Here is a 14,262-nt window from a genome sequence, read left to right on the forward strand (position 1 = left end):
GGCACCTTGCCCACATCAGACATGGTTGTCAACACTTCAGGAGAGCTATGTGCTTTCCAGGAGTGCCATTCCACCCTCCACATATCTGCCTCTCTCTCTTTACTTTCTCTCTTTACAGATCCAATCCATCAAAAGAGATACATTTTTAAGGGCTGAATCACTTTTTGAAATGTTTGGTCATATAAAACTAATCAAAAATGCGATTTCCATTGAATATTTAAAACCAGAAGATAGCTATCGACCAAATTGTTGGCAGAAGCCTTGCATTAGGGACATTTAAATCCAATTTAGAATGAATTAGCATTATCTTGTGCTTGTTTAATAGTGATTACTGCATTGAAAAGTCTCAAATGAAATCCATGCTACACTTAAGAGAGATATTATGAGATATTTATTGTAAATCCTTCTGCAAAAAATGCATCTTTTCTCCTTTAGCTCTGTTCTTGTGTATTCAGGTGTTTATGTTTTTGTGTAAATGTGTGCAGCAGGTTGACAGCAGCTCATCTGCAGATTAGTCATCCTGCAGTTGATTAGGCAATGAGCAACAGACAGTTAGACACAAAGTTAACCAGGAGCCCATTTCTGCCTCAGGCTGTGCTGAAGTACTCAGCCATGGAATGAGATGGTTGACTTTTCAATGCTCCATTAATATCGCTCCACTTAAACACCAAGCCCAATGTATACAAAAAAGAAAGAACGAAAACATGTCATGTCCCAAGACAGTACCAGAAGAAAGCATGAGGAAGTATTTCCTTTAAAAGCAGAGATATCACCAGGTATTTGAATTCTACTGCACAGATCAATTGCTCATCACAATTGCTCACAAATTAACATGAAAACAAAACTTCAGAGAATTGTTGATTGGCAAAATGGACATGCACATATGACTTAAGGCTATATTTGTACTAATAAGACATTAGACCTTATCAGTAAAATGCATTTTTTATGGAACAACATTTTGCTGTTTGTCGATTTATTCAATGGTATGTTTTAAGGGGTCATATGATGCTGCTAAAAAGAACATTATTTTGTTTATTTGGTGTAATGAAATGTGTTTATGCTGTTTAAGGTTCAAAAAACACATTATTTTCCACAAACTGTACATTATTGTTGCTCCTCTATGCCCTGCCTTTCTTAAACGCGTCGTTTTTTACAAAGCTCATCGATGTGCTCTGATTGGCAGGCTATCCTGTGCGTTGTGATTGGCCGAAATGCCTCAAGCATGTGACGGAAATGTTACGCCCCTTACTATACTGTGATGTGTTTCCCGTTCAGAACACCGGCGCGACAGGAAAAAAAAAACAATAAAACCCATTACAAACGAGCCATTTGTTACATAATTATGGATTCTAATGATTTATACTGTTTTTTGCATTTTGTTGCATCGCGCCGCGTAAACATAAAACCATGTCTGCATTTGTGATTGGAGAAATGACAAACAACAAGCGCTACTCTACACTGCTTAAAATTTGCGCTTGAATGATCAGTGGCAAATTCTTTAAATATGAAAACGTACTTACAGACTGTGAGTCAGAACAGCCGCCATTGTAGTCTTCTCTCTCAGGATCAGGAAACAGTCCTCTATAAAATGTGCTGCACACATCTGAATATTTGGGTTGAACTGTTCTGGAACAGTGTTGTAAATACACCTTAACCACTGATTTCTAGTTGTGTCTTCTTTTCGAAGGCAAAACAAAGTACTTTGCATTCACAATGAAACAGCATCTCCACGACATGGCAACAGCGAGAATCAAAGTTATGCCTTCTTTCTTTGCATGAACATTTGGGCAGCATTATGCAAATCTTCCCACATAGTGACGTAGAGATGTGGGGGCGTGTTTAAACAAGGCGTTTTAGGAGGACGTGGACGAGTCTTAACTTGTATTAAGAATATCTCTTTGGGTTTGAGACTTTAGTCTTTGCAACTTTAGGGATCTTATCTTTTCATGAACAGCTTGCACTCCAAAGAGAAAGGAAAACTTGAAATCGCATCATATGTCCCCTTTAATATGATTTACATAAATATAATCAGAATCCCTTATTGAATCTCATTAGTCATGTAGAATAGGGAGAGCTGTTGTGTTGTAACATTTTGTTTCAACATCTGTAACTCAAACTTTCATATAGTAATATTCCCTTATTTATCTGCCACAAATTAGTTTAGAAATCCACTATTAATCTCTAAACTGTGTAAATTAAGGTCTAATACAAAGAGTTTTGCTTTTCCTTATCAATTGAACTACTTTTAAGACTAATAGAAAACAACAGTTTTACATTTTCTGCTTGAATTCATTGAAGTAGGCTAATCAGTTTTTCTTCAAAATATTTCAAAAACACACTGTTTTATTATTTGAAATAATAACTAAAAAGCAAATACATTTGGAAACAAATATAGAGATACATAAAACGTTAGTTTAAAATGGTTACTTCCGACCTTAAACAGTTTATGAATATATAGGCTATAGATTGTACTTTACACCTGCAACAGTTTTGAGTGTCGCCCTCTTGTGGAACAAAGTGTTGTTGCATGAGATGTTCCACAGCTCATATTCCTGAAATTAATGCTTAGTAGAGTTTTTTGTAGTCCATTTAGTATTCACATAAAGAGAAGGTGTTTGAGGTGACAGCGCACACAAAAATAATTATTACAAGCGGTCTAATATGCCATTTGTTGGTGACATTTTAATTAATTGCTGATGAAATAAGTTTCACTTGTAGATATTGACCCTTTCTTCTTCCACATTTCATTTTTTCGGGCGTGGGCAATAAGGCATTTAACCGTTTAAAACCTGCGATTAAGGGGCGACCTCTCTTGAGTGATGGTGGGCCATCAGAATTAACTCTGATGTCAGTTTTTGAAAAGTAACATAATGGAGGGTGGGGCTGATTTATTTTGACGTTTAATTGGTTCAGATTAGAAAAAGATTGATCGACTTGATCTTTTTTTTTATTTTTATTTTTATTTTTTTGCATGACTTATTGTTTGCTACTAATTTTCACACATCTCACGTTTATTTAGGCTACTATTTGAAGTATATATTTAGTTAACATTACATTTCAGATCAGTTGTAATTTAGTATTATGCCTGATTTAGTATAAAATGTAGCCTAACATGAAATAACATATCAGAGCCTATGCCATTTAATGACAGATTCTTGCAGACTTTTATGTGAGTTTAAAGTGCATTGTCAGTGCTTGACAAGAAATAGGACACTTCACACCTGTGTTATCCTTATGATGTTTTAGGGATTTTTCTTTTGAGAAGAAAAAAAACGCTAATCGTCTGTAATCCTTTTAATATGTCTCACACTTTCCTTTTGCAATACACAAGTCAGAGGCAAACCAGTTCTGCTGCCTTGCACAATAGCCTCGGTTTCAGTTTTGAAATCAGAATTCACAAAATTTAGCTGCTTGATGTTTGATTATTGTAGGTTTGGATGAGCATGTATATTTTTATTAATGTTTTATTTGTTATTGCCTGTTCAGTAAAGTCCTAAATGAATGGTTGTAAATAACTTGACGAGTTGTTATTAACCGAGCATATGAACGCGCGCTCCTCTGAACTCCTCCGAGTGCTTATGGATTCAGGTGAAGGCATATTTAAAAATGGTTCGGGACGGGGGTTTGGGTGAGACCCCCCTGCTTTTGTTCTATTGAAAAGGGGGCTTGTTCCTCCAGGACCAACCCTACCATTTTAACCAGGGGTGTCAGCGCGAGCGGGGTTGACATTGGAGACTGACTGGCAATGGGAGAAGAGGAGGGGATAAGAGAGTCCAGCAGCACTGCTTCTTGAAGAAAGCTCATCAGATGCACTGTCCTGCCTCCTCTGACTGACATTCACGCAGGAGTCAGACTGGATCAAACGTCAAAGGATCTATTTCTGCTGCGCTCCTCACCTTCATGGACAGCACGGGACTTGAGTCTGTATGATTAGGTGCATCAGAAGCGCTTTCGCTAAAACTTGAAAAGTAAATCGTTTACATGCTGTGAGTTTTGCGTTAAGTGCACTTATTTGTTATTCTCGTTCTTATGAAGGAAATCCAGTTAGTGCTTATACTTGTCACCGGTGTCAGTCTGAAAAAAATCCTGGACATTTTTTCCTGCCTCTGAGCAGCAGATCTCGTAATTTGCAAGTTGATCTGTTTATCATATGTTGCGAGTCACAGTTTGGATACCCGCGCAGGACTTTATACATTTCAACGGGAAAACCTGATTTTTGTTTTTTAAATCTTTGCAAATTAGGCTACACACATTTCTTTTTTCTGTGAGGCCCTTCCATTCTAGCAACATGAGGCTCATACCATCACGATTGAGTTATCTGTAAGTATATTTCCTTTATTATTTGTTTTCACACATTAACAGCTTCGCTTTCCAGAGTCTAATGTGAGATTTTCTCTCTTCTTGCAGATTCCTTCACCTCTTTGCGCTTTGCTACTATGCTCAGGTATGTGCAACATCTTTAAATATGCTTTTTACTGCCATTTTATTCAATGCTTCTTTATTTTCATTTACCTACACATATTGTTAGAGAAACTGTAAAGCACTATTACTCTAATATATCAATTCCATATTTAGCCTAAATAGGATAGCCTAGATACAGAGTGCGCGCGCTCCTAAATTAAGATTTATATAAATATACAGTTGTTTTGCATAGAAATGCACGTATAGCTGTTAAATTAAAAGGCACTAAAAGTGCGATGGAAGAGGATGTTCTTATCAGATGGGTATCACAGTGGGCGCTGTAACCTGGCAGGTAACACTAACATACTGGCACAGGCGCGTGGGCATGAGCGCGTGAAAGTATGCCAGCCTTGAGTCAGTGATGAAACATGTCGTGGGGACATAATAACATAAAGGGCTCGACTTAAGCGTTTAGGACAGTTTGGCTTGAAATGTAATTTATTTTAAGCCACAAACAACAGTTTTCCTAATAGCGCATTTCAAATGCCAAATTAAAAATTAATGGGTATCCGTTTCTCTTTTCGATTGCATTTGGCCTATTTTAAATTATTATATTGGAGCGCGGTGTAATTTATAGGCCCGTATGAACGAATGATGAAGCAATTTGTGCAGGTATTGATTATATGGTATTTAATTTCTGACAGGTAACCATTCAGTCCCCGCCTAATTTTACACAGCATGTGAGTGAGCAAAGTAAGGTGACGGACCGGGTCAGCCGTAGACTAATCCGGACCTACCAGCTTTACAGTCGAACCAGTGGCAAGCACGTGCAAGTTCTGGCCAACAAGAAAATCAACGCAATGGCCGAGGATGGTGACGTTCATGGTAAGAGCATCTCATTATTTCTCTTGCACAAAATCATGTAATCTGTTTACACAAACCATGAAACCTTCTGTGACGCTTCGAGGAATCATTTTAAATGCGTCTTGCATGTAAATATTTTGCTAAATGCATTAAAGAACATATATAATAGCCGATGGTTCTTCAGTGATTCTTTTTAGCTGCATGGGGTTTTGAGTTCAATATTTTGTTCTTTAGAGATCAAAAAGCCATTTCATTTTAGGCTCTAATAGATTTTGAAGTGTCTAAAGCATAGCTACATAGATGTTTTCTAAAGAACTAGAATGAGAAGGTATTTGTGAACTATAGATGATATCAGGCTGTAAATGCCATTTCTTGGTCTAACTGGAACTGTATTTATATTTCTTTATTTTGTGGATATCTAAGGCACACTGCATTTGAATAGTTGGGCATCTGGTCAGTTGGTGAAGTTAAAAAAGCAATGGAGTGCAAAAAATGTTAAATGGATTCTAGATTGTTGAAGGTGTGTCTCTAGAGAGACGCGCGGGTCTGGAAGAGCCATTAGAACTCATCTTACTTCAACCTTCTGAACATTTCCTGAAGAACGTTCCCCTCCTCTCCCGACCAGCTCAGGATGAAAATATGTCTAGCCGAATTCTGACCCTCGTTTTTGCTTTCCATGGTCATTCGGTCCTGATGACAGATCTCATAGAGCCTAAATCTAACTGTTTTAAGTAGATCTAGGATTCATTTTATCATTAATGTGTATGTTTGGTTTTATAAAATCATACATCAGTGATTAAGTGTTCTATTAATTTTTGTTTAATATGATCATTTATACAATCATAAGTTAAAATATTGTAAAAGCTCCTCACTAAAAAAATCATACATATGAACATTCTGAAAAAACATTAAAAAAAATTCACTTACATATTTAATTTGTTGCTTTAGCTAAATCAGATCTCTTTTATTTGTAGCTCTCACTTATGTGGTTTCTCCACATGCAAACCCAATAATTACCAGCTCTGTTGTGGTATTTTTGGAAGCCTGGCTCTATAGCTCTGCATGGTTTTGGTGACATCCATGTCACCTGAGCATGTTGTAGAGACAGCAGGGCTGTTAGTTCGGGCCAGTGCCTGGCTCCTGCTCTGGGCTTGTGGTTAGGCTCTTCACCAGCAGGTTATCTGACCCCCTCCATTTGAACCGTAACTCTTTACGATCACTCAGAGTACGGGGGCTGAATCAGAGAATGGCTGCAAGTGCTAATTCTTGGCATGGAGAATATCTATCATGGAAAGTCAGTTTCCCTGCAAACACTGCCTTGATTTTCTTATAATACACCTGAACTGTTATTGTACATTTAATAATGAATAAAAACTAAATAAATAAATAAGCAATTTTTAAAAGTATTATTGTTTATTTGTATTTTTTAAATGGTGCATTTAACTCAAATATTTGAAAAATGTTCTTTGTTTATTTTTTTGTACATGGATGACGTGATAACAATTCACATATTGTTTATGTACTTACATATAAGGTAAAAAATTGAAAATCCTGCCAGGAAGCCTTTGGTTTCTTCCAGAAGAATTGAAGTGCACATGTTTTTATCGTTCCACTAGAATTTAAGCTTACATAAATCCTAAAGAGTAGTCCCTTTAGATTTCACATATTTATGCCGGTGTGCATATGTGCATGTGTGTTCGCTCATGAAATTTTCCCATTGATTGACTGATCGTCATTTAGATTTTCCAAGTCACGGCATCTAATAAAAAAATCTTCTTTCCTTTTTCCAGCCAAACTCATAGTGGAGACGGACACATTTGGGAGTCGAGTTCGAATTAAAGGAGCTGAAACGGGTCTCTACATCTGTATGAACAGAAGAGGGAAACTGATTGGCAAGGTATGAGAAAAAGTCATTATATAATAATTTTGTCACTGATAATAGTGCTCAGTTTACATATTCTGTTATACACACAGCATATGTTTCAATCACTTTTCTGTTCGGATTGAAAGGTTTTTGATGAATGAGATATAAAGATCAGATAAATTTGATATTCAGTAACATAACTAATAGTGTCAGCATTCAATTGTTTGTGAATGTCCCTGATTTTATGATTATTAGGGAGTTCATTCAAATGATCAAACAAGAGTTAGATTTTTATCTTATAGAGGGCACCAGACGTTTCTTGGTTGCAGTGGGTAAAATCGAGTGTGAAGAATGGGATCTTTCTTCCTTTTTTAGCTGGCTACTCTTGTTCCAATGTGGATTTGTGCCTTCTCCTTGCTGTGAATGGTAATAAAGTGGGATGGAGGTTCGTCCCCCACCTCCCAGCACCCTGCCAGGTGGACCATCTGCTTGGCACCCCTGATCTTATGCTATCTGACATATTGGCCGCCCAACGACAGCCTGCACGAGAGAGGGTTTTTTCTGTTGTTGTTTTTTATTGGTTGATATGCAAGCGTTTTGGATTTGAGATTTTTAACAGGCCATTTTGTTAAGAGGCTGGGGAAAGGTTTGGACTCCTGGTTTGGCTCCTTACCCCGTTTGCATTTACTGGCCGGATAACGTTTAAAGGTCCTGTTGTTATGAATGTTCAATGATGCGATGCCTATATTAAAAGCAAAACTAGCTTTACCATATAGTGTTTATATTTTCCAATGTCCTGGAGAAAGTAAAATATTACCATAATACGGTTTATGCCTATATAATGAACAGTAGAAGAGCTATTTTTCTCAGAGGATGAATCCGCATCATTGGCTTCAAGTCATTGGCTTCTGCTGTCATTTCTCCCTCTTGATCTGGGATCGTAATGACTTAAGCATATGCTGTGTGCGTGTGGGGAAGCCCTATGTAAACTGGAGCAGACCTTTTCCAAAATATTTTTCGATAAGTTTCATATTTCCCACTAATCAGAAGCTAAAAGTTTGTCTTTATCTTGTTCTCACAGAGAAACGGTCAGGGGAAAGACTGCATTTTCACAGAGATAGTCCTGGAGAACAACTACACAGCTCTGCAGAATGTGAAGTATGAAGGCTGGTACATGGCCTTCACACGCAAAGGCAGACCTCGCAAGGGCTCCAAAACCAGGCAACACCAGCGGGAAGTCCACTTCATGAAGAGGCTGCCCAAGGGACACCAAATCGCAGAGCACAGACCCTTTGATTTCATCAACTACCCTTTCAACAGACGGACTAAACGCACCCGCTACTCAGGAGAGCGTTGAAGAGTGAAGCCGGAGAAAAGGAGAGGACAGAGAGCGAGAGACTTTCTCAAACAATGAACAGACTCCTCTTGTGGACTCCTACAAACATTTTTTGTACTGAGCAACAATATACCTAACCTTTAGTTTTTTATGAATTTTCAGAAATAACAAAAAAAGAAAATCTCGAGAAAAAAAAAGAGATCTATTTTTGTACCCCTGACTTTTAGTACTGACCTGTGTAAGAGTATAGAAAAGCGAAGCACGGGACGTGTAAGTGCTGACATTTTAGTAATATGTGGACTTCATCCGTCTATCCTCTCTTAATATGCTTTGGTTTCATTTGATTTTGTTGGTTTTAGAGTAATTTATAACTCTTCGTATTGCTGCTCAAGGGGACTTGAAGGGCCTGAGAGAATGCACTGACAACACAAGGCTGTATTCGGTTACACAGGCAGCCGGGGCACCTCTCGACCACCCAGCGATAAGATACCCAGCTCATCTCTCAGTAACCTCTCTGGTTCTTGATTCTGGAACTCTCTGGAGATAAACACGGTTAAAGCAAACAGAGCTTTAAATACATATTTAAATGTGGCAGCTACATTTTGATTATCGCAGGTTCCCTACAGCGGGTTAAACTGTAAATTCCAAGGTGTATAAATGCATTGTACGGACTGTAGGAAAAGCTTTTGTTCTTTGTTGCATTTTGTCTGTTTTTTATACAAATATAAATATATTTTTATTTGAGGATGTGTAAAATAATTTTAATGATGGAAATATTTATTTAAAAACCTGTAATAAATTTACCTTAGGATACTGACGTCTTTTGTCTAATATGTTCTGTTCTAATATGCACTTTTCCAAAATTGTTTAAAAAATTACAATTCTAATGCCATTCCCAACCTTTCTTTGTTCTGTGGAACATACAAGAAGATATCTTAAAAAAATGTTTGTGGAAAACATCCATGGACTGATTATTTGGACAATTTTCTGATACATTTTTCAAAATATCTTCGTTTTGTTTTCCACAGAAGAAATAAAGCCATACAGGTTTGAAATTACAAGATGTTGAATAAATAATGGCATTGTTTCATTTTTGGGTGACTATCCCTTTAAATAACACACAAAATAAGTGTATAAAAGGCATCTATACATAGTTCAAATTGCCAAAGGGTCTTTTCCAGAAGCGTTCTAGACGTTCCAATGGCCTCGTCCATAGAAAATTAGGCCAGTGCGGTCTTTGTATGAAACAACTTGTCATTATGCAATAGCATCATAATAAATACCACCATTGTTTTCATAACCCTTCTGGTTAGAGACCAGTACAGAGTGAGATGGAGATATTGGGTCTCTCCCCCCAGAATGTTTGGAATGGCACAGCTCAGGTCAACAGCTCAGTAGGACTGTCTCTCCAGGGGGGCTACACTGTTTGGTCTCTCCTCTGGTTGAACCGGACACACTACGGCTCCCTGGCTTCGTCTCCTCACCCTCGCTCAGGTGTTTTTGTTTAATCTCAGACCTTTAACTCCCTGTAGCTTAATCTGATTGGAGGGGTATCTGTTTTGTCCGGGCAGGGGTGCTGTGTGTTTGCGGACAGGGTTCCAGGAAAGCCAAAAGCCAATATCATAGGGCAGCGTATAGTGAGACAACGAGAAGCGGGGATTTGTGGAATGAGATCCCTCTCTTGCTCTTGTCTGTGTTGAGGATGATTATTAATGACTCCTCTCAGCCTGAGATATGCATTACTGCAGTTATAATGCTACGTAAATTACGATCAGAGGGGACAAAAATAGACATTTTCCGATCCCTTTTTAATCAAATTAATTGCATCATAAAATTCTAACCGATTCAGCCAAAAATCATCCTCTAATTAGTGTTGGCTTGACATCTCATGCATCATTGAAAAACGTGTTATGCAGGTACATTAGCGAAGGCTGGCATTGTTTTTATGGTGCAATACGCCATGTGTTCTGCCTCATGTTATGCTAGTAGCTCAGCCAGGGTTCAGAGGTCAAACTCCTAGAAAGGCCAGAGCTTCAGAATGTTTCTTTGACTTTCTAGTATGCCGGTTTAGTTCCATTCAGCTGTGATGGACCAACAGTGTAATCCAGTTCAATGGATGGTAATCAATTAAGGAAAAAAGCTTATTGACATTTCTAAATAAACTACTTAGGAGACAAACCATATATGTTTTAAATCTAAAACTGACAAACAAATAAGGGCAATATTGATTTAAATAGATTTAAATGTTTAGAGATTTGAGAGATTTTATATTATGATTTTTAAAAAAGGATTAGGAAAACATATTCAACCATATTCAAATATGTACATGCACATTCACTATAAAAATAACTTTTCAAAATTAACTGTAGCACGTCTTACCAGAAAATACTGTTTTTTTTTCCTACTTCAAAATGGCGTGTTTATTTCAATGTTACTAGCTGTAATAGTTTGTGAAATTTACTAGCAATTTCTAAGTGAAAATTCTTTCTACACTAATTTAATCCAAAACGATTTAAAACAAATCTATGTAATATTTTTAAACATTTATTTGTCACACAACAGGACAATGCAAGCAAAGCAGTAAATGAAAAATTTGATTAAAATGATAAAAAAAAAAAAAAAAACTAACTGGTGACCAGGAACTGGATCTAAAATACACCCAGAAACCCAGACATTTTATGTCAAATAAAAAGAGTTCATGCATGTTTGATGTCCTCCAAGCTTTTAGTTTGGTGGTAGTGTTATCAAATAAATGAACCACCAGAACAACCAATTGACTCTCAGTTTTTTCACGTTGATGACATCTGCTATTGATTAACAGACCTTGATAATTTGCCACTGTTATTCTGCTTTATCAGGCCTCAGTTTCCCCTGAAATTTGTCTCCATGACCATAAAGTAATAAAAAAACCAGATCCAGCAGGTTGTGGGAAAGAAAAATCGCACCTTCTGTGCAGCTTGTGATGCCATGCAAATGAAGAGCAATTCCACTGAGAAAGAGAGGACGCAAAACTGCTTTCATCCATTTTATTGAGCTGCAACCGTCATCCTTAACCCCTGATAAACAAACAGGGCTACTTTCTTAATTTGCTTAGGGAGCAATTTAGACTTGTACAAGCCCCCCTGCTGAACTGGCAGAATGGCAGGGGTGAGAGAATGGGATGACCCAGACCTCTAAGCTGCCTTTACTTCACATTCTGCCTAACCCTGGTCATAAAACCCTTCCTGCAAATTGGAGCTCAATGGAGGAAACATGGGTTGAAATAATGCAAGTCCACCTTGAGTGCTCTTTCTAGCACCCATACGACATCTGCAGTCTTTGCAATGAGCAAGCCATTAAAAGTCTATACTAAAAGTCTGAATTTATTGTAGTAAATCTGCTGAATTATTTACACACTGATTCACAGAAAAGTGAGGAGCAGTATGGTTTTTATCAAAGCAACAATGTATGAGATGGAAATGTATGTTCATGTAACAAAAATAGCAACACTATATTGGCTGTATTCCTAGAACCAGCAGCCAATCATTAAGTAATAAATGACATGCAAACATTTTTCAAAGAGAAGATGGGACATGACAGTTTGACTGTTTGTATATGGGACATATGGAGGAACTGTTGACTTTTCCAATTGGAGCTGTAATCTTTTGTTTGCCCATGCATTGCTAAGGCTGATTGTCTGAATGATCTGAACAATTACAGGCTAAATGTGTTTGCCAGCCACACAGAGCACCCTGCACCCCTCTAAAAAGATCAAAAGGGAAGATTCCCCCTCCTTCTTCATCTCCTTTCAGACATGACAATTCAGCTGGAAAGCCAACCATAAATGATTTTTTTTTAGAACTTCCAGTATCTGGGACACAGTTATTCAGATACCTGAATTTCAGAGGTTTATAAATTGAAGAACAACATGTTTCATCTACAGGAACTGTTCACACAATTATGGAATTATTAATTAATTTTTAAAAATTTTCTTAATAATATTTTATCTGTCGAGTCTCTAAACGGGAAAAAGCACCATTATAAGAGTCTGTATGACTAATGCAGCATGTTCCAAGTCATACAATAGCTTTATATGAGAAAAAGACACAAATGTAAGTCATTATTAACTGATAATCTTCCCCTCCGGTGAGCTGTTAACTTGAGAATTGCTGTGACTGGATCAGTGAGTCAGTGATTTGTTTTTAACAGGTTTAACAGATTCACTGAAAAGAGCCAACTCAAAAGACTGATTCAGACTGAATTAAACATTTCTTATGAATGTACCAAACATAGCTTTTCCATTAATATGACTTCAGTTTTGTTGTTCTGTTTGCATTATAGCACCTGAGACTTACAAATCCTTTGGAATGACATTAGAATAAAAAAAATTAATGACAGAATTTTAATTTTTGAGGAAACCATATTGTTTTCAAAGGTTTTGAAAGAAATTAACACTTTTATTCTGCAAGGATGCATTAAACTGATCAAAAGTTACAGTAAAGATATTTAGAATGTTACAAAAACTAGATACACAACACAAATGCTTTCAACATTGATGATAATAAGAAACATTTCTTGAGCTCCACATCAGACTGAAGTAATGGCTGCTTGCTCAGATTTGCCCTCCTAGGAATTAATTATACTTTAAAATATAACATAGAAAACAGTTATTTTAAATGGTAATAATATTTAACAGTATTACTGTTTTTATTGTATTTTTATTTGAATCAATGCAGCCTTGGTGAGCATAAGATCCTTCTTTTAAAACATTAAAAAGTCTCAAACTTCTCAACATTAGTTTAGTAACAATAAATTCACTATGTTCAATGACAAAATGTCATCTTGATATTTCTTTGATTTCTATTTCCTTCTTGATGTTTTAAACAGCTTATGCACTCATTTTTATTCATACCAAACTCCTATTGTTGCAAAAGAGATTATCTGTTGGTAAAACATGCAAAACATTAGCAGTGAAGTCTGTAAACCATGATTTCTATAGCAACAGAGAGAAAGAGGATGAGGCTGTTAAAGAGGTAATATCTGTGACTCCATAAAGGAGATAGGGAAAAGTAAAAGGATACAGAGGCCTGCGTAACTTGGTCACCGCACTGAATGGGCTGAGGTCAGGCCACCACTTTGGTTCAAACAAAGGCAGCCACCAAGTAGTCGCATTACTGACAATCACATACCATAACCTAAGATCAAATGGCCCCATTGTGGCACTAATATAAAAAACATGTTGTAGAATGACAAGTGGTGAATGCTTACATGAGATGGGGTCCTCTGTCAATTACAAGACACTCACCATACAAAAAGAAGAGGAAGAAGAAGAAAAACATCAAGGCAATTGAATGTGCCATAGAGTAAGGGGTGGACAAGCTAAGTGATTGGAGGACTGGCCTAAGGGAAGAAAAGAACAAAATTGCATTCCACAAGCAACTAAGCATGTCTTCAGAGAAATAACGTCTATAGAGGCACAAGAAATGAAAGGAGAAGACAAATAATAACAAACTTCAATTCTATGTCTGGATTGTGAAATGCCTCTTTTATTGCATGTGTTTTGGTTGTTCTGATAAATAGTTTCACAAATCTATGAGATAAAGCAATTACTTTCAAAAAAGACCTTTATTAATGTATGCATTAAAACACGCTTTAAATGTTAAATAGCCATTAATTGTTTGTTTTTTCTTGCTTCTTCAATGTATAATCTCATAATGGTATAAAATGGCTTTGACTACCAATTAAATGAAAATGCATCTAAATTATCTATTTTTTTAACCTCTCTTTTTAATAATACACATTCATTTTCAATGTTTTT

At 36.8% G+C, this 14,262-nt stretch overlaps 1 protein-coding gene across 2 annotated transcripts; it reads left to right on the forward strand.

Moving 5' to 3' along the window:
• Nucleotides 1-3,402: 3,402 nt before the first annotated feature.
• LOC109111089 (fibroblast growth factor 8) lies at nt 3,403-8,643 on the forward strand. Of its 2 annotated transcripts, none has more exons than XM_042737027.1 (5): nt 3,403-4,320; nt 4,408-4,444; nt 5,139-5,286; nt 7,056-7,162; nt 8,211-8,643. In XM_042737027.1, exons 1-5 carry the CDS (start codon nt 4,289-4,291, stop codon nt 8,484-8,486), a joined length of 600 nt encoding a protein of 199 aa, XP_042592961.1. In that variant the 5' UTR covers nt 3,403-4,288; the 3' UTR covers nt 8,487-8,643. The 2 variants fall into 2 exon arrangements, with proteins under 2 accessions (XP_042592961.1, XP_042592960.1); XM_042737026.1 differs by having other exon boundaries at nt 3,519-4,320; nt 5,106-5,286.
• Nucleotides 8,644-14,262: the final 5,619 nt, after the last annotated feature.

Source organism: Cyprinus carpio, chromosome B13 (genome assembly GCF_018340385.1).
Source record: "Cyprinus carpio isolate SPL01 chromosome B13, ASM1834038v1, whole genome shotgun sequence".
Taxonomy (NCBI): Eukaryota; Metazoa; Chordata; class Actinopteri; order Cypriniformes; family Cyprinidae; genus Cyprinus; species Cyprinus carpio.